Below are 18,516 nucleotides of genomic sequence, written 5' to 3' on the forward strand. Positions count from 1 at the left end.
GTCCCTGCAATACATAGTTGGAGGTAGATTTGTATAACCAAAATTTAACGTGTATGGTGAGTTAAAGAGAAACTGAGCAGCTGTTAAGCAGGAGGGGTCGTAGCATCAAGGAGGTTGGCTTTCAGTTCCCTATGTACAGTCTATTTGTCCTGCAGAAGGCAGTATACCCCTCGCCTGCTTATTACCAACGTGTGTCCCTCAATGATTGACAAAGAAATACATTTTCTTTTTTACGTCAGGTATACAGAAGACACAATGCATGCCAAATGAGGATCAGTTTGGCAATTTAAGTAATTTTTGTAAACATACCTATAGCCATGATCTTTGTAATCCTTGGTGGCAGAATAGACTACTGAGCTGGCTTTTACACTAATCTGCTGGAAGAGATTCCACACTTCCTGGTAAATGTATTGCTGCAGAGAACATTGGAAATACAAATATTACAGACTTGATGGTTACAAACAGGTCATTTCATGCCAATATTAATAACTCTTTATTCAAGGGTGAAATTACAATGAAGAGATTTTACAGATAAATAGAGGTCAGGTTATTAGCCAAAATGCTTTTTTCTAAGGCTTTAATTGGGTGCGTTCTCTTCATTCTTAACTGGGAATCATTCATTACAGTGTAAACACACATTCTGAAATCAATGTAAAATCTGTTCAGAAAGAAAGAATTTAAATGTGTCAGTATTTTAACTTGGATCCCCCAGACATTACTGTGAGAAAAATTAGATACCAGACCTTTTGCCTTCATTAAATGAAGATCCTCCTGTGTGTGGCTGTTCCAACCTTAAAGTGTACCTGTCAGCCAGTTTAACTTTTTTCTAAAAAAGTGTCTTACTTTATAAAGTTGCTATCCAATTTAGTATACAAGAAGAACTCATTTTCACAGATAAGCCTTACCTAGCTACCTGTACCCCTTTTGCTTTCACTGGACAAATGAAATGCAGCCAGGCAGGACTTGTAAAAGTGAGGTCCACATCAGGGTTGCCAATCGTCAGTAAATTCAGAGATAATTTATAAAATTGTACAATTTGCATGTCCATAATGGACGTTCACAGACAAATGTAAAAATCACTGATTTTATAAACTGCCTGTGAATTTACTGACAGTTGGCAACCCTGGTCCAGATATCAAAGTGCAACTAAACCACACAGACAAAAGTCAGGTTAGGAACATTCCATTTTAAAATGCAAAATGGCTGATAGACACACTTCACAATGCAACTCCAAGAACCAAATGAAGCTACCCATAGCCTTGAGAGGGTAGTTGTTCGTACAGTTATTCCCCTCAACAATGGCAGTTAGAGCTCTTCCAGCCATAAGGGACTGTTGCCTGATCTGGTCAAAAAACCCAATTTGGGTGATTGCAATCTCAGGTTTGATAAGCAAACTACTAATAAAATGTCATCTTAATTTTTATTGAATTTAAAAAAAAGTTTTTATTTGGACTGGAACCCATTAAATAATTCCATGATTAGCTTTGTCACAGGCACCACAGTATGGAGACAACGCTGCAAATGGCTCAGGGAAAGCATCACTGGAACCAGTGAAAAAAGTTGTCTGCTCAAGTCTATTCGTATACGGACGGATTCTGGTAAGAAAAAGGGGGGCAGTATCACGGACAGTACTCAATTTTCCAAGTCTATTAGGAAAGGTACAGTATATACCAGAAACTACATGGACCTATATATAAGGGTTTTTGGCAGCAGAAGACAGATGTTGATGTTGGAATTAAAAGCACAGCTGCTCAGCAGGTAAGCTGTGTCTAACAAGCTTGAAGAATTCCCATGTTTGACTTTAAGTAGATCATCAAATTCTAATTCAACTGTACATGTGACAAACACTCTGGAATCACACTCCACGGCTCTATAGTGGCTACTGAGTAGATATGGGAAAGTTTATCCATTTCAAAGTCAAATTTGCAAGCAAATAAACATTTGAAGTGCTTTTGAATTACATTCATCAAACCATTAAATGTATTGAGAATTTATGTACAAATTATCATACAAACATTTGTTTGAAAATAAATTAGCATATGCCTAACTTAAAGGGGTTGTAAAGTCTCATGGTTTTTCACCTTAATGCAATAAGGTGCAATCTTTGCTGCAGCTGCCCACCAGAGCCCCCCTTTTTCTTACCAGAACCCGTCCGTTCCAGCGACGAGCGCGAGCCCTGCGGCTCTAGCCGCTGTCTCCTTTTTCAGTGAATAGATTGATGGCAGCAGGAGACATTCATTGCTGTCTATCACATCCAGTGATACGAGAGCGGGGGGGGGGGGGTGTCGAGTCCTGCTGTCTGTGTCAATGGACGCATGTGTCAATGGACTCTTTCTCTATTCAAAATCAATAGTTCCCTATGAAAGTCTACTGATCTGACTTTCAGCCAATTGATTTGAATAGAAGTCACATCCAAAGTCGGATCATGATCCGACCTGTGGTGCAATTTGTGCTCTGAGGATCTTGAAGAAGAACCCCATGCCAAAGTGTACAAAAAAAAAAAAAAAAAACGGCATTGGGTCCCCCCCCCCCCAAAGATCCATACCATGCCCTTTGAGTCCAGTATGGGTCTTGAAAGAGAAGCCAAACGCAGAAAAAAAAAAAAAAAAACGGCGTGCATGGGTTGGCACCCCCCTTAAGACCATACCAGACCAAAGGGTAAGGATTTTGAGGAAAACCCCAGCCAAAAAAAAAAAAAAAAAAAAAAACGTTGCAGGGTCCCCTCAAAATCCATACCAGACCCTTATCCGAGCATGCAGCCCAGCAGTACAGGAAAGGGGACGGGACGAGCGAATGCCCCCCCCCTCCTGGACCATACCAGGCCACATGTCCTCAACATGCGGGGCCTCCTCCCCGCAACCCTGGCCGGTGGTTGTTGGGGGTCTGCAGGCAGGTGGCTTATCAGAATCTGGAAGCCCCCTTTAAGAAAGGGGGCCCCCAGATCCCATCCCCCATGTGAATGAGTATAGAGTACATTTTACCCCTACCCATTCACTCCAAAAAAAGGCAGTGTAGTGTAAATAAAAACAAGAGACGGTTTTGACAAGTCCTTTATTAAAAATCTTCCTCCGGTCTTCTCCGCTGCTTAACAGTGTCAGAGGAGGACCGGTTTGGCAGCGGAGAAGACTGAAGGAAGAAGACTAGAGGAAGATAAAGGACTTGTCAAAACTGTCTCTTGTTTTTTTTTACACTACACTTTTTGGGGTGAATGGTTAGGGGTACAATGTACCCCATACTCATTAACATAGGGGGGCCGGGATCGAGGGGACCCCTTTTTTAAAGGGGGCCTCAAGATTCCGATAAGCCCCTGCCCACAGACTCCCACAACCACTGGCTAGGGTCAACATGGGGATAAGGTGCTTTGGGGTCCCAAAGCACCCACACCCCATGTTAAGGGGGTGCGGGCTGGTATGTTCGGGGGGGGGGGGGGGGGGCGCTCGCTTGTCCGCGCCCCCCCATCCCATTTCCTGACCTGCTGGGTTGCATGCTCGGATGAGGGTCTGGTATGGAATTTGGGGGGGACTCCATGCCATTTTTTTTTTTTGGCATGGGGTACCCTTTCAAGATCCATACCAGACTCAAAGGGCCTGGTATGCATCTTGAGGGAGACCCTAAGCCGTTTTTTTATTTTTTATTTTAGCATGGGACTCCCTTTCAAGATCTTCAGAGCACAAGTTGCACCACAAGTCGGATCATGATAATCCAACTTGGATGCGACTTCCATTCAAATCAATGGGCTGAAAGCCCAGCTTAACACTGTATCTTAACGTTTAAACACGTTTACAAGCATTTGGAGTTTGAAATGCCGGTAAACTACAGTCCTGAACGCGATTTATCTGCTTTCAAAAAACACATGTAACCTCAACTGCCTCTAACCTACTATAAATGACTGAGTCTACATGTACACATAAGATAACATTGAGGAAAGTTCAGGGGCTGCTGAAAAAAACACTCAACTGCTCCTAAACGTGAGTTTAGCAGCTGCAGTATACATGAAGCCTTAGGGCAGTCAAAACTGACCTGCTTCTGTGCTTGAAAACGGTGTAGGTTATTACAGGTAGGATTGGTGTAAAATAAGGAAACAAACAAGCATATTTTAGCTTTACTACTATAGCGAGCAGACTGTTGGTTGGTCCGAATGTCTAAAAGCTAATTGTTTCTTTTGCAAATCTGTCTACTTACATTGCCAGTTATCACCATACACCCCAGTTGGTCTATGATGAGCACATCAAGTGGTGATGGCGGCTGGCAGAACTTCTGCTGCAATATCTGAAGGATCGGCTCCATCACCTTTGGGGTATCCCTGAGGGCCACTGCAATATGCCCCAATGCACGAATTGTGTGATCTGGAATCAGATGAGCCTCCCTAAAACACAGTACAAACATCTCTTTATTGTGCAACAAATGTAATAAAAGATTCATTTGTTAGTGCAGAAGCTGATTTTAGATCCTAATAAACGTAAACAAAAAATACAGATTACATGGTTCTCTGGAATTAACTAGGACAAGTAAACACACAATAGGATTATTGTATTCATACATCTAATTTATCAAGTTTAAACTTTAAGACTATAGACTAATGACTTTGAAATCACATCTTTAATATCTTGTTACATGATGTTTAAAATCAATTTTCTAAGCATTTTGTACTTCATCTTCAAACTGGTAGTTTGTCACACAAATACTGTATGCATTTCTATCAACATCAGCATTTTTATCAACAAACTGAAACAATTTGTTATGAACTCCAGTAAACAATGTCTAGTTGTAGAGATGGGAAGGGTAAGAACCACTGTCAGTTTCTTTTTTTGCTGTCTGTGTCTGCACAGGGGAGCTTCAACTTCTCTGTCTTCCACTCACAAGTGACGCAATTGTGGAACGAGCTCGGAGCTCGTGGATATACGCCGTTACTCTGCTTTTTAATGTGAGTGCACTGTATGATGTTATGATTTTAATAAATTCATTCTAAGTTACTACACTACGAGAGCTCTCTTCTTCCTTTATATATACCCCTTTGAGAGGACATTAGAGGGAACCCCCTGGGAGAAAACAGAGACACAACATATGTGAGAGCAGATCGTCGGAAACAACTATACAGGACCCCAAGAGGTGACTACACACCAGTACACCGTCAAAGGAACCATAGGCTATGCTAATTTAAAGCAGTGTTCCGGCCATAATTTTTTTTTTACAATCTCAACATTATTAGAACATATAAGCAGTAACAGATATCAATTGTTCCCGAACACTTTAGTTATCAATTAAAAAACTTACAGTATATGTTGTCACTGATCTTGTGGCCGTTTCCATTTTAGTTATGGGCATGTGAAGCCCAGTTGATTTCTCTTCCTTGTTTTCCTGAGAGAGGTGCATGCTGGGTAACCTCTCGATCTCGCGCATGCGCTGTTAAACGGCGCTCGTAGCGCTGATACACAGTAATTCCCACAGACTCCTGGGAAATGATGACATTCATTTCCCAGGAGGCCCGGCGAGTCAGGAAGAAAAGTAGGTCCACCGCGGAATAGGAAGTAGGCAGATTAGTAAGTCTGCCTAGTAACAGGCACTTTCAGGCAAATACATTTTTTTTTTTTTTAAACAAAATGATTTATTTTACATTAAAAAGGAACCTACTAATGTGAAAATTATTTTTAGGGTGGACCTCCGCTTTAATACTTACCTGAGGCTAGAGAGCACCAAGGTGATGTGGGAGCAAGATTGTCACCTATATTATGAATACTCACCACTGCGGGTGATATTGCGCACTACCTCACAAAAAGGACTTTTTATATAAGGACTTGTATCGATGAACAATGCACCATTATATCATTGTTTAGATTTGTGTGTTAGGTGTCCAGCCTTGAGACACATGTTATTATTTATGCACTAGGATCACTTTTATTACATGTTTTGGATCATTATTTATATTGCATGTTTATACACCTATTTTCTATTGCTGCTGATTTACCACAGTGTGAAGAGTGTGGCGATCGCTGGATGACTAGGGGCATCACAGAGTGATTGCTTTTAGCCTTGAGGTTACACCCAGTAATGTTGAATTGGTTTATGCACTGAAGTCACTTTATATTTATATTTATTTTGATGGTTATCTATTAGGAGTGATTAACTAGGTTTACCTACCACAAGAGTTCATGTCACATATTGGTTAGACTGAGTTAACGGTCAGAGCCTCACTACTCTCTAACAATTTATTTATGAATAGTCAAGGATAAGATAATTAAATGAAGTCGGCAGGCTTGCTATACATTTTTTACCCCTCGCACAGAGTGGTAGCGTGAAAGTAACACATAACAAAGCTCATACTTTTACAGTTTTCACTAAAATAGGAAGAGGTACATAAGGAATGGATACCGATTTTAAATGGGCAAAGGGATGTGGGAAGGCGCATTAGTGTGTGGAGGGTGGCCTCCCTATGCAAACCATTGCACCTGAACTCTATTAAATTTTTGTGGACAATGTTTGCTCATGAAATTTAGCTCATACAAAGGCAATAACCACATTATCGTTGATTCCAATATCGAAGGCTGGAGTTGCGCCAGGGACTTCTATAGGTTTAAGAGGATGATACAAATGTACATTACAATTTATGCCGAAAAGTACCAGGGTGGGGCTTGGCTACATGATTGTATGCAATATACAATTAACAACAGTTTAATTTGTGACCAGTATTCTTGGATCTTTAACCAAGACCAAAACATATGCAGGATGTACCAGTATCTACACTGTTCTTGGGGCAGATAGAGCGGAGGTTACAGTATGCAATCTGCTTCACTTCATTTCTTTAGTAGATCATAAGCATGGTGCACTTTTTAAGGCTCTCTTCTCAGTCCCCCCTGGTTAATGGAGGGGGAAAGATGTGAAAGTTTGAGCAAATCAGTACAAAATAGCCAAATGTATAAGAGCAAAATGACTCTCTCAGATCCTTGCTTAAAGTAGAATTAGAGGTTTATCATAAGTACTTTAAATAGTTTGGGCCAAGCTAGCCCAAACCAATTTTTTTTTTTTTTGTTTACATGCAAGAGAAAGTTCTGACTGCTGGGGCTGCTGTAATAGACTGTAGTAGCAATAGCTACAGTAATCGGCGTTGTGTTAGGGCAGCAGTATGAGACACTTTGTCTCTGCTACCCAGTCTCTTCACAAGACCTAAAGAACTAATAGCGACTTTCCAAAGAGATGTTATTCAGGAACCTTCAGACGTTGCATCCAGCTTAAAGCAGAGCACCCCCCAAAAAGGGGAAGCTCCGCTAGTTTACCCCCCCCCCCCCCCTTCAGTGCCACATTTGGCACCTTTTGGGGAGAGGGGGGAGCAGGTACCTGTTGTCAACAGGTACTTGTCCCAACTTCCGGGAGAACTCACCACAGGAAGCTCGACCCTCCTCCTCCTTCCCCCCCGTCGTCAGGACATAAAAAAAAAAGTGCAGCTCGCTTGGCGCATGTGCAGTAGGGAACCGTCTGACAAGTCGCAAAGGCTTCACTGCCGATTTCCCTTGCAAGGAATGGCAGCGGCAGCCGCCGAGAGAGTATTTGCAGCTGCTGACTTTTAATTTTTGGAAGGAAAGGGGGAGGAAGGGGCTGGAGCTCCGCTTTAATCCAAACTCCTTGAAATTAGTTTGTCAGCACTGGTTGAACAACTGCTATTAAAGTAGAATTCCAGGTTTCCAAACAATCACTTTAAATAGTTTGCCTGGGCAAAACTGGCCCAAACTAATTATTTTTATGCCAGCATGGGCTGGCTGTTAGGGCTACTGTAATAGACTGCATTCGTTCCAGCACCATGCATGAGCCTAGTGGCTCCAGCCGGTGGCACTTACCTCATTTGACAGATTGATAGCAGCAGGAGCCATTGCCTTCCGCTGCTGTCAATCAAATCCAGTGACACGGGAGCCGGGGGGCGGAGCCGAGTCCTGCTGGCTGTGTCAATGGACGCAGCAGCAGGACTCGGAAACGCGCAGGCATGGGTGCCCCATTGGAAGGCGGCTTTTCGTGGGGGAACCTGATGAAGGGGAGGAGCCAGGATCGCCAACGGGGTACCCCAGAAGAGGAGGATCTGGGCTGCTGTGTGCAAAACCTTTGCACAGAGCAGGCAAGTATAGATATGTTTGTTATTTTTATTTTTTAAAAATCCCAACCTCACAACCACTTTCATTTGGTCTTAACACAGCAATCACATTCAGGGGAAGAGTTGTATTTTTATGAATAAATTATAATTGGTGGAGAGGTGGGCAGATGATGTAGAGGTCTACAATTAAGTTTTACCAAGAGAAGAGCATCAGGCGTGAACTGTTCAGAAAGTCAGCTTGACTGATTGAAGAATATGATGTGACGTCACCAGTGTGTGCCCTTGTTTTCGTGTTTTCCAGGAAGTGTGTTTGGTACACAGGAAACTGGTTCTTCCATGTCCTCTGGAATTCAAGTCTGGTCCTCTAAAATAAGTCTTGGTATGGATCCTGGAGCCCAGAGGCTTTGAAGAGAATTGGGAAGGATGACGTCTCAAGTCCTAGGTCCACAGCACAATGTTTGTGCAGAGCCCTTTTGGTATAGGTGTATGCAACAGTTCAGATTCCACCCTACCCAGGAGCCCATGTAGCTGCAAGGGAGCATTTAAAGATGGTGCATGGGTGCACAGGAGTTTGAATTCTGGTTGGAGAATAGTGACAAGGGCCAAACCTGAGGACCAGAGCAGAGCTGCTGCAAAGTGAAAGCCGAAAAAGCAGTATTTGCTTATGGCAGAGAGATCCTGAACAACCCATGTATGTGCTTTTGTGTTTCTGTGAACATTCTTTTAAATAAAGGGGGATAAAACAGCCCTACAAAAAAGCATGTGAAGCTGGGAAAACAGGAACCAGGGGTGTACAATCCTCAGGAGTACAGGCAAGTAGGTGAGTGTGTCGTTCAGCAGCAGTTTAGGGGGAAAAAGACAAGGCTAAACACATAAGTGGGCACTAGGAGTATCTATAAGGACTAGCATCACAGAAAAAAGGATTTACCTATAAACCTAGGATTGACTTAAAGCGTTTGTTAACCCTAAAAAAAAAAAAAAAAAAAAAAAAAAAAAAGGATTCTGCTCCTTTAAAGCATGTTATACGACACAGTGCTTTTGCTGTGTCATTTGCCCCCCTGTAACACCTAAAAAACCTGGCTGATCCTGCCAGTTTCTACCCTTCCCTATATAAACTGACCACGGTGTATCATGCCTGCTGAGCCCTGACACCGTGGTCAGTTTACGCGCCTCTGTCATCCGCAGCCTGCTATCTCCTCTGTGCTCCTGTGTCCTCCTCCCCCCTCCCCTCACTGCCTGTCAGCTCGTGACAGTGCCACCCTCCCCTCCTCCTGCTGTTTGCATAACACTAACCTGTATACACCATCAGCACTGCCTCCTATAGTAGTGTCCCCCTCTGTGTATGATTTTTTTTTAAATATAAATGCTGCAAATAACTCATTTCAGTGCCGAGATCACAATCACATGACCGACCGGCTATCTTCTCCTCCTCCCCTCCAGACTGATGTCAGCGGGGGGAAACTTGGCCCCTCCCGCTGCATCTGTCAGAGGAGGAAAGGAGAAAGCCTGCCGATCATGCATTCGTAACTTTGGCTGTGAAATGAGGTATTTGTAGCATTTATTTTTATAAATCATACACGGGGAAGAGGGAAACACTGCAATAGGAGGCAGTGCTGATGGTGCATACAGGTTAGAGTGGCTTAACAACCACTTTAAGTCAAATAAAAACATCTTTACATAAATTGAAAAATTTGGTAGATTTTTACAATCTTGCACACATAAGTTTGGCAGAGAAAACCATATTATACTTGACACGCTTGGGAGGGAACCTTTAATGGCATTGAGTGATTTATTGCAATTTTGTGTCTCAAGAGTAGGGACGGGCTTTATGTTCGGGTCGAACATGAGTTCGACCCGAACATTGGCTGTTTGCCCGATCGCCGAATAGCGAACAATTTGGGGTGTTTGTGGCAAATTCGAAAGCCGCGGAACACCCTTTAAAAGGGAGAAATCAAAAGCGCTAATTTTAAAGGTTAATATGCAAGTTATTGTCATAAAAAGTGTTGGGGACCTAGGTCCTGCCCCAGGGAACATGTATCAATGCAAAAAAAAGTTTTAAAAATGGTCGTTTTTCGGGAGCAATGATTTTAATAATGCTTAAAGTGAAACAATAAAAGTGCAATCTTCCTTTAAATTTCGTACCTGGGGGGTGTCTATAGTATGCCTGTAAAGTGGTGCATGTTTCCCGTGTTCAGAACAGTCTGACAGCAAAATGACATTTCTAAAGGAAAAAAAGTCATTTAAAACTACTCGCGGCTACAATGAATTGTCGGTCCGGCAATGCACATAAAAATTAATTGATAAAAACAGCATGGGATTCCCCCACAGGGGAACCCCGAACCAAAGTAAAAAAAAAAAAAAAAAAAAAAAAAAAAAAATGCAGGGGGTACCCCCAAATTCCATACCAGGCCCTTCAGGTCTGGTATGGATATTAAGGGGAACCCCGCGCCAAAATTTAAAAGTAAAAATGGCGTGGGGGTCCCCCTCAAAATCCATACCAGACCAGAATTTTTAAGGGGAACCCGGCGCCAAAATTTTTTAAAAAAATGGCGTGGGGTCACCCCAAAAATCCATACCAGACCCTTATCCGAGCACGCAACCTGGCAGGCCGCAGGAAAAGAGGGGGGGGGACGAGAGAGCGGGTGGGCCCGTCCGGGCCCGCCCCCCTCTGACGCTACGGGGGAAGCCATAGGGATGTCCCCGTGCGTCAGAGGGGGGCGGGGTCACCCGGCGATGACACAGTGTGGCCCCGCCCACAGTTTTAAAAGAGCTGTCACCTGCGAGGACGCATCATATGGCGTGTGCCTCCCATGGAGGCAGATCTTCTTTATTATTTTTTTGGTTCATCGGAGGTGAATGGACTAGGTGGGACAGTTTTAATTTTTAAATAAAGGACTTCTCTCACTGTGTGTGTGTTTTTTTTTACCATTTTCACACCTTTTTTGTGAAATGGTACGGGTACAATGTACCCGTTACTATTTCAAACGGGGGGGGGGCCAGGATCTGGGGATCCCCTTGTTAAAGGGGGCTTCCAGATTCCGATAAGCCCCCACCCGCAGTCCCCCACAACCAACGGGCAAGGGTTGTGGGGATGAGGCCCTTCTCCCCATCAAGATGGGGACAAGGTGCTTTGGGGGGCTACCCCAAAGCACCCTCCCAATGTTGAGGGCATGTGGCCTGGTACAGTTCAGGAGGGGGGATGCTCTCTTGTCGCGTGCTCGGATAAGGGTCTGGTATGGATTTTTGGGGGGACCCCACACCATTTTTTTTAAAAATTTGGCGCGGGGTTCCCCTTAAAATCTCCAGGTCTGGTATGGATTTTGAGGGGGACCCCCACGCCATTTTTTAAAAATTTTGGCGTGGGGTTCCCCTTAATATACATACATCTGGTATGGAATTTGGGGGGACCCCTCACGCATTTTTTTTTTTTTTAATTTTGGTTCAGGGTTCCCCTGTGGGGGAATCCCATGCCGTTTTTATCAATGAACTGTTATGTGTATTGCCGGACCGACAATTCATTATAGCCGCGAGTAGTTTTAAATGACTTTTTTCCTTTAGAAATGTCAGACTGTTCTAAACACGGGAAACATGCGCCACTTTACAGGCATACTATAGACACCCCCCAGGTACTAAATTTAGAGGAATATTACACTTTTATTGTTTCACTTTAGGCATTATTAAAATCACCGCTCCCGAAAAAACGTCCGTTTTTAAAACTTTTTTTTGCATTGATACGTCCCCTGGGGCAGGACCCAGGTCCCCAAATACTTTTTAAGACAATACCATGCATAGAAGCCTTTAAAATTAGTACTTTTGATTTTTCATGTTCGTGTCCCATAGACTTTAATGGTGTTCGAACAAATTTTTTGCCTGTTCGCGTGTTCTGTTGCAAACTGAACGGGGCGGTGTTCGGCCCATCCCTACTCAAGAGAATACAGAGAAAATCTAAAGAAAACAATTTATTTTATTAAATTTTACATAGGATAATCACAACAGAGTAAAAACATCATATACTGTGCATCTGTATATTAATGTGCAGTGAGACCTTGTGCGTCTATGCGTTTTGCCGTAAGGCTTCTTCAGGACACGATCAAGGTTCAAAGATGCAACAGATAAGAGAAAAATGCTTCTCTATCTTAGTTTGGAATAGATAATATCCATGGTAGGATAAACAATATATCTGAAGATTAGAAGATCAATCCACGATAACTGGAACTAGAGGCAGGGGCACATGGACATTTAGTAGTCCTAGTATAAGGGATGTCGAGGACGCCGGAGGGCGTCCGCTGTATACAGCTCACTAAGAGGCTTGAACGATACAGATGACCATATAGAGCCCGGCAGCATATAGCTGATAAACTGGGGTTTACATAGAGAGCGTGCCCCTGGGAGACAGCCGTCCACTGCACCTTAGCCACCATCTTTCCCAACAACCTCATGCAAAGCTGAATAATAGGATTTCTAAATACAGCTTACCTGTAAAATCCTTTTCTTGGGAATACATCACGAGACAAAGAGGCTTGGTAATTACTTAGTGGGTGGGATAGTACCTTCAGGTGATTGGACACACACTGGTAACCCTAATTACAAGGTGCGTTCCTCCCCTATATAACCCCTCCCATATGGAGAGTACCTCAGTTTTGTAGCAAAGCAATAAGTACCCAAACGTATAATCCTAAAGATGGGCAGGAGCTCTGTGTTCCGTGATGTATTCCCAAGAAAAGGATTTTACAGGAAGGCTGTATTTAAAAATACTATTTTCTTGTTCATACATCATGGGACACAGAGGCTTGGTAATTAGTGGGATGTCCTAAAGCAATGCCCAAATTGAGGGGAGAGAGACACAGATCAGAAAATACATAGACCACCAACAGACAAGAGGATCTATACTGCTGCCTGCAGCACACTGCGCCCGAAGGCGGCATCCTCATGCCTTCTTAGATCCACCTGATAGAATCTAGTGAATGTATGGACTGAAGACCAAGTTGCAGCCTTGCAGATCTGAGCCATGGAGGCCTGGTGATGCACTGCCCATGAAGCACTAACCGCTCTGGTTGCGTGTGCCTTAACCTGAAAAGGAGGAATCTTCTTCTTTATACCATAGGCTTGAATAATAATTTGCCGAATCCATCTAGAAATAGTGGATTTCGACGCTGCCTGGCCCTTTCTGGGGCCTTCTGGCAGAATAAACAGACAATCAGTCTTTCGTATCTGAGCGGTTGCCTGCAGATAAATACTGACTGCTCTTACAACATCTAGAGAGTGTAACAACTCCTCTTCCGCGGATCTGGAAAAGAGGACGGTAGGACCACATCTTGATACAGATGGAACCCTGAGACCACCTTCGGTAAAAAAGTCGGGTGAGGACGCAACACCACCCTGTCTTTGTGAATAATCAAATATGGCTCTTTACAAGAAAGAGCTGCTAATTCTGATACCCTTCTAGCCGAGGAAATGGCTACCAAAAAGAACAGTTTGTCAGAAGAACTAAAGCATGGTGCACTGGTTCAAAGGGTTGATAGTGCTCAAAGCCAGCCTCATTTCAATGCCCAATTGAAGAAAAGCAAGAATCCTGCTAATGGTATACTTTCTAGGATGCCACCCCCTGGGTTCACACCAGGAAACATATGCCTTCCAGATTCTGTAGATGAGCCTGGAGTGAAAAGGACTGATTCTGAGAGCCCACGGCTTTTCAGAATGTGGGTCTCAGCAGCCAAACCGTCAAAATTCAGACTTCGTAAGGCAGGATGGAATATTGGACCTTGTGAGAGTAGATCTGGACGCAGCGGAAGAACCCAAGGTCTTCCCACTCCCATCTTTACAATCTCTGCATACCAAGGTCGTCTGGGCCAAGTCGGGGCCACCAGAATGACTGACTTTGCTTCCCTTTTGACCCTCCGAAGGAACCGCGGAAGAAGCGGAATTGGAGGAAAGGCATAGATCAGAGAGTACCGATCCCATGGAATCGTTAAGGCATCTGACCCTTGTGCTAGCAGATCCTTTGTTCTTGACACAAAGCTGTTTAGTTTTTTGTTGAACCTGGACGCAAACAGGTCTACATCTGGGGTACCCCAATTTTTACATATGGTCTGAAATATGTCAGGGTGTAGAGACCATTCTCCTGGACACAACTGCTGGCGGCTTAGAAAATCTGCCTGCCAATTTTCTACCCCTGGAATAAAGACCGCAGACAGGCAAGGAATATGCCTTTCTGCCCAGAAAAAAAATGCGATTCACCTTCTTTTGGGCATCCAGGCTCCTGGTGCCTCCTTGGTGATTGATATAAGCCGCAGCCGTGGCATTGTCGGACTGTACCTGGACAGGATGACCCTGTAGTCTGAAAGTCCAGACCTTGAGGGCTAGATGAATTGCCCGAATTTCCAGAATGTTGATGAGCAAGAGCCTTTCGGCTCTGGACCATCTTCCCTGGGTGGAGGCTTCAGGCTTCTTCCAAAACTGCTCCCCAGCCTATTAGGCTGGCATCTGTGGTTAGTAACTGGGACAAAGGACTTTCCTTTAAGAAGATTCTTGGTCAGTAACCACCAATTGAGGCTCTGGCGCACCCCTGTGGATAGGCACATTAGAAGATCCAAGGCTTGAACCCTCTTGTTCCAGGCAGAGAGGACACTGCTTTGTAAAGGCCTCAAGTGAAACTGGAAGGTTAAATTATCGGATGGAGGGATTTCTCCTTGCCGAGACTACCCAAACCAAATCTTTTATAGCCCTGGCTTTTGATCTGGGTAAGAACACTCTGCTTTGGACTGTGTCTATGACCATGTCCAAATACTCAAGCCTTTTTAGGGGCTGCAAGGAGAATTTCTCTAGATTGAGGACCCAGCTTAGGTACTCTAAGTACTTTAATGTGCAGAGCACATTGTGGCTTAGGCGTGTTACGGACTGTTCTGTGAGTAGCAAATCGTCCAGATAGGCTGTCATAGTTATGCCCTGAGCCCTTAGATTTGCCAGGGGCAGGGCTAGAACTTTTGTGAACACTGGAGGAGCGGTAGCAAGACCAAAAGGAAGGGCCACAAATTGAAAGTGGCCCAATCCACCGCAAACCTTAGAAATCTTTGGTGAGCGGGAAATATTGGCACATGCAAATATGCATCTTTGATGTCTACGGATGCCAGGAATTCTCCCCCTTGAAGGGTGGAGACTACTGAGCGGATAGACTCCATGCAGAAAGGACGAATGTCTAGAAATTGATTCAGGTCTTTTAGATCCAGAATAGGTCTGACATCTCCGTTTGGTTGTGGAACCGTAAAGAGGTTTGAGTAGAACTCTGAGCCTTGCTCTTCCGGGGCCACCTCTATAATTACCCCTTGGGATAACAGAAGTTCTAAGGCCAGAAGTAAGGGCCTTCTTTTCTCTGGATCCCTGGAGACTCTTGACCTTAGAAAACGAGATGGCGGAAGCTCCCGGAACTTTAGTCCAGAGACACCGTGGAGGCTACCCATCTGTCCTGAATCTCTTCCCGCCAGGCGCCTGCAAACTGCAGCAGCCTTCCCCCCACTCGGCCAAGCGGGGGCATCCCTTCATAGGGAGGCTTTAGGGTTCTGTTTACCAGATCTTAGACCCCAAGGTTTCTTTTGCCCTTGGGCTTGACTTTGGACCTTTCCCCTAGTATTTGATTGGGGAGGCCGGCGTGTGAGGATAGTGTTCGGCAGCTATTCCAGCATTCAAAAAGCCGCGCCTCCTGCTCGTCTGTGATAGGCTGAACAGCTGTCAGTGTACAGCCTATCACGGACATTCTCTCATCCTCGTCCGTGGTATGAGAATGAGAGAATGTCCGTGATAGGCAGTCAGCGGTCAGCCTATCACAGACGAGGAAGCGGCGCGGCTTTTGAAATGTGGAATGGCCGCCGAACACTATCATCACACGCCGGCTGCCGTTTGAGGATGGAGATCGCCACAGGGAGGCTGCACATTCACACAGGACATGTACAGGACACATGCACACAGGACACACATGTACAGGACACACATGTACAGGACACAGGACACATGCACAGGGTACAGGTAGGCTGCACAGGACACAGGGAGGCAGGCAGCTGCAGATGGGCATTGTTGACCCTCTGCATTTCTCACCCTCGTCTTATACTCGGGTCAAGAAATTTTTCCCAGTTTTTTGTGGTAAATTAGGGGCCTCGACTTATACTCGAGTATATACGGTAAGTGACATAACAACATAGAACTATATGTGATACAAACATGTAAGTGACATAATAGCACAAAATCCAATCATAATAAATGTGAATAAATTATATGGTGTGCTAATTTAGTGACTGCACTACACCCAAAAGTCCACATTGAGCAGAATGATGAAATACAGTCCAATTAGGTTTGTGATCCAATGCCCATGGGAAGAATTCCTGACATTACTGGAAACCTTGAAGTGAGGAAATAGAAGCAAACACCACCACCGTGAAAGAGGGAGGAGGCTTACCGGATGGTATTGACTTGGCGGGGCGTATACCACCCTAGTCAACAAGGCTTGTTGGGTTCAAACCACCCAATGGGAGACAGCAGGTCCTGGAACTCGGTCAGTCGGTCAACCTTAAACGGTTGTTGGATGTTAACTGAAGGCTTCAGGAGTTTCAAGAAACGTGGAAACTTATTGTCACAGGAAGGGTATCATGTAATAGAGAAAAGGAGCTGACATAGCGTGATACCGGTTAAAAAAGTGGTGATTTTATTAAAAATACGAATTCAACACTCACATTTGGTAGAAATGTATAAAGCATGTAAAAGCATGAAGGTGATGTTGACGGAAGGTCTACCCGACGCGTTTCTACTGCAGAGTCGTCATCTTCTATTTCCTCACTTCAAGGTTCCCAGTAATGTCAGGAATTCTTCCCATGTGCATTGGATCACAAACCTAATTAGACTGTATTTCATCATTCTGCTTTTGGGTGTAGTGCAGTCACTACATTAGCACACTATATAATTTATTCACATTTATTATGATTGGAGTTTGTGCTATTATGTCACTTACATGTTTGTATCACATATAATTCTATGCTATTATGTCACTTATATGCTTATATTACATATAACTTTATCACCTTCCTTTTTTTTTTTTTTTTTGCAACCTTAGCGCTGCACTTATTATATTTTACATACTTAGCTTTTTAGTCTACAGCCGCACTGGCTGCTGCTTGCGGAATCACAGCGCAGTATACACTTTTTAATACTCAGATAGGGATATTTCCTCATTATCAGAATGCTATCAGAATGCTCATCCGATAGGGAACCCAAAGCAGAGGGAGGGGTTCTACCCCTTTTTCTGCTATTTTTTAAGGAAGCTGTGACAAAGGTACTAATCCTTCCTTCTAAACCATCCAATGCAGCCTTCAAAGTGACTTCTGTGACATAAACAGGGACTGAAACATTGGGAGAGGCTGCAAATCCTGACAGGGGTACAGACTCATCCTGTGAGGCTGCCTCCAGTCTTGCGGGCGGCATGGTATCCTGCAGGCATGTCCAGAACCCCTAGATGTAGGCGGTGATTTTCTGGTGCCTCTTTTACCTCCCCCTGAAGCCCTCTTACGAGGAGACATAGTCCTAAGCTGCAAAGCAGAGGTACTAGTGTAAAGTGCAATCACTGTTGTGCTATAGTCTTACAATATAAACATTAGCTACAAACCGCACAACCTAATGCCGAGTAGGTGTCTTAAGTTTGCCAGGATCCGATACACTGAGATGCTTACTGCCCACAGCTCTGTTTCCCACCTCTTACAGAAACTCTGGTGCCTTGGGCTTTAAAAAACAGCTGCTTTGCGCCTGCACACTGGAGCACCGTGCACGGCGCCACAACCACGCCCCCCCTTCCCTGCCGTAAAAGCGTGCCCCCTGCACGTGCACGTAGGACCATTATGATGGTGGCTGAGGCGAGGGGGGAGAAAGGAGACCCCTTGAGGACTGCGTGGGACCCCCGGACTGCATGGGATCCCCCCCTTTTAGTTTATGTGGCAGAGCCTGCAGTGGAGGAGGTGAGCGGCTTCACAGAACAGCTTCACTGAGCGTGTAACCTGGAAGGCATGTAAGTATACACCAGGTATATCTCTTACTCCCTCTAGTGGCAGAAACCAGGTAAGACATACAACTACTCACAGAAGATAATCCATAATGTGTAAACTTTAGGATTGTCTTCACATACCTTATCCCCGCCGCAGGAACTGCTGAGAACAGACAGATTCCAGCCTTCACCCATCACGGCGGGTAGCGTTGTGCCAACCTTCAGGGTTCTGGGTTCCTACTCACAGGATCCTCTTCCCTGGACCTGTAGAAGACTCTGCCAGAAACTTTTCCTGCCATTGTTATATTAGTACACCAAAGCCTGAATCCCAGAGCCCAGACCTCCAAGGAGAGACATTACAGCCAAAACCTTGTTTCTTCTTATCATGAGGCCCGGGTAGCATCCATCTTAGACGTTTTAG

The 18,516-nt window shown here is 44.4% G+C and overlaps 1 protein-coding gene across 2 annotated transcripts in view; it reads right to left on the reverse strand.

The window, feature by feature from the left end:
- PI4KA (phosphatidylinositol 4-kinase alpha) overlaps nucleotides 1-18,516 on the reverse strand; it is a 255,731-nt gene that overhangs the window by 152,286 nt on the left and 84,929 nt on the right. For both annotated transcript variants that reach the window (XM_073629090.1, XM_073629095.1), the window contains exons 16-17: nucleotides 4,183-4,366; nucleotides 310-413 (exon numbers count right to left, since the gene is read on the reverse strand). In XM_073629090.1, coding sequence (XP_073485191.1) covers nucleotides 310-413; nucleotides 4,183-4,366 — 288 coding nt within the window. The remainder of the gene's footprint in view (nucleotides 1-309; nucleotides 414-4,182; nucleotides 4,367-18,516) is intronic.

Source organism: Aquarana catesbeiana, linkage group LG01 (assembly GCF_042186555.1).
Source record: "Aquarana catesbeiana isolate 2022-GZ linkage group LG01, ASM4218655v1, whole genome shotgun sequence".
In the NCBI taxonomy this organism is placed as follows: domain Eukaryota; kingdom Metazoa; phylum Chordata; class Amphibia; order Anura; family Ranidae; genus Aquarana; species Aquarana catesbeiana.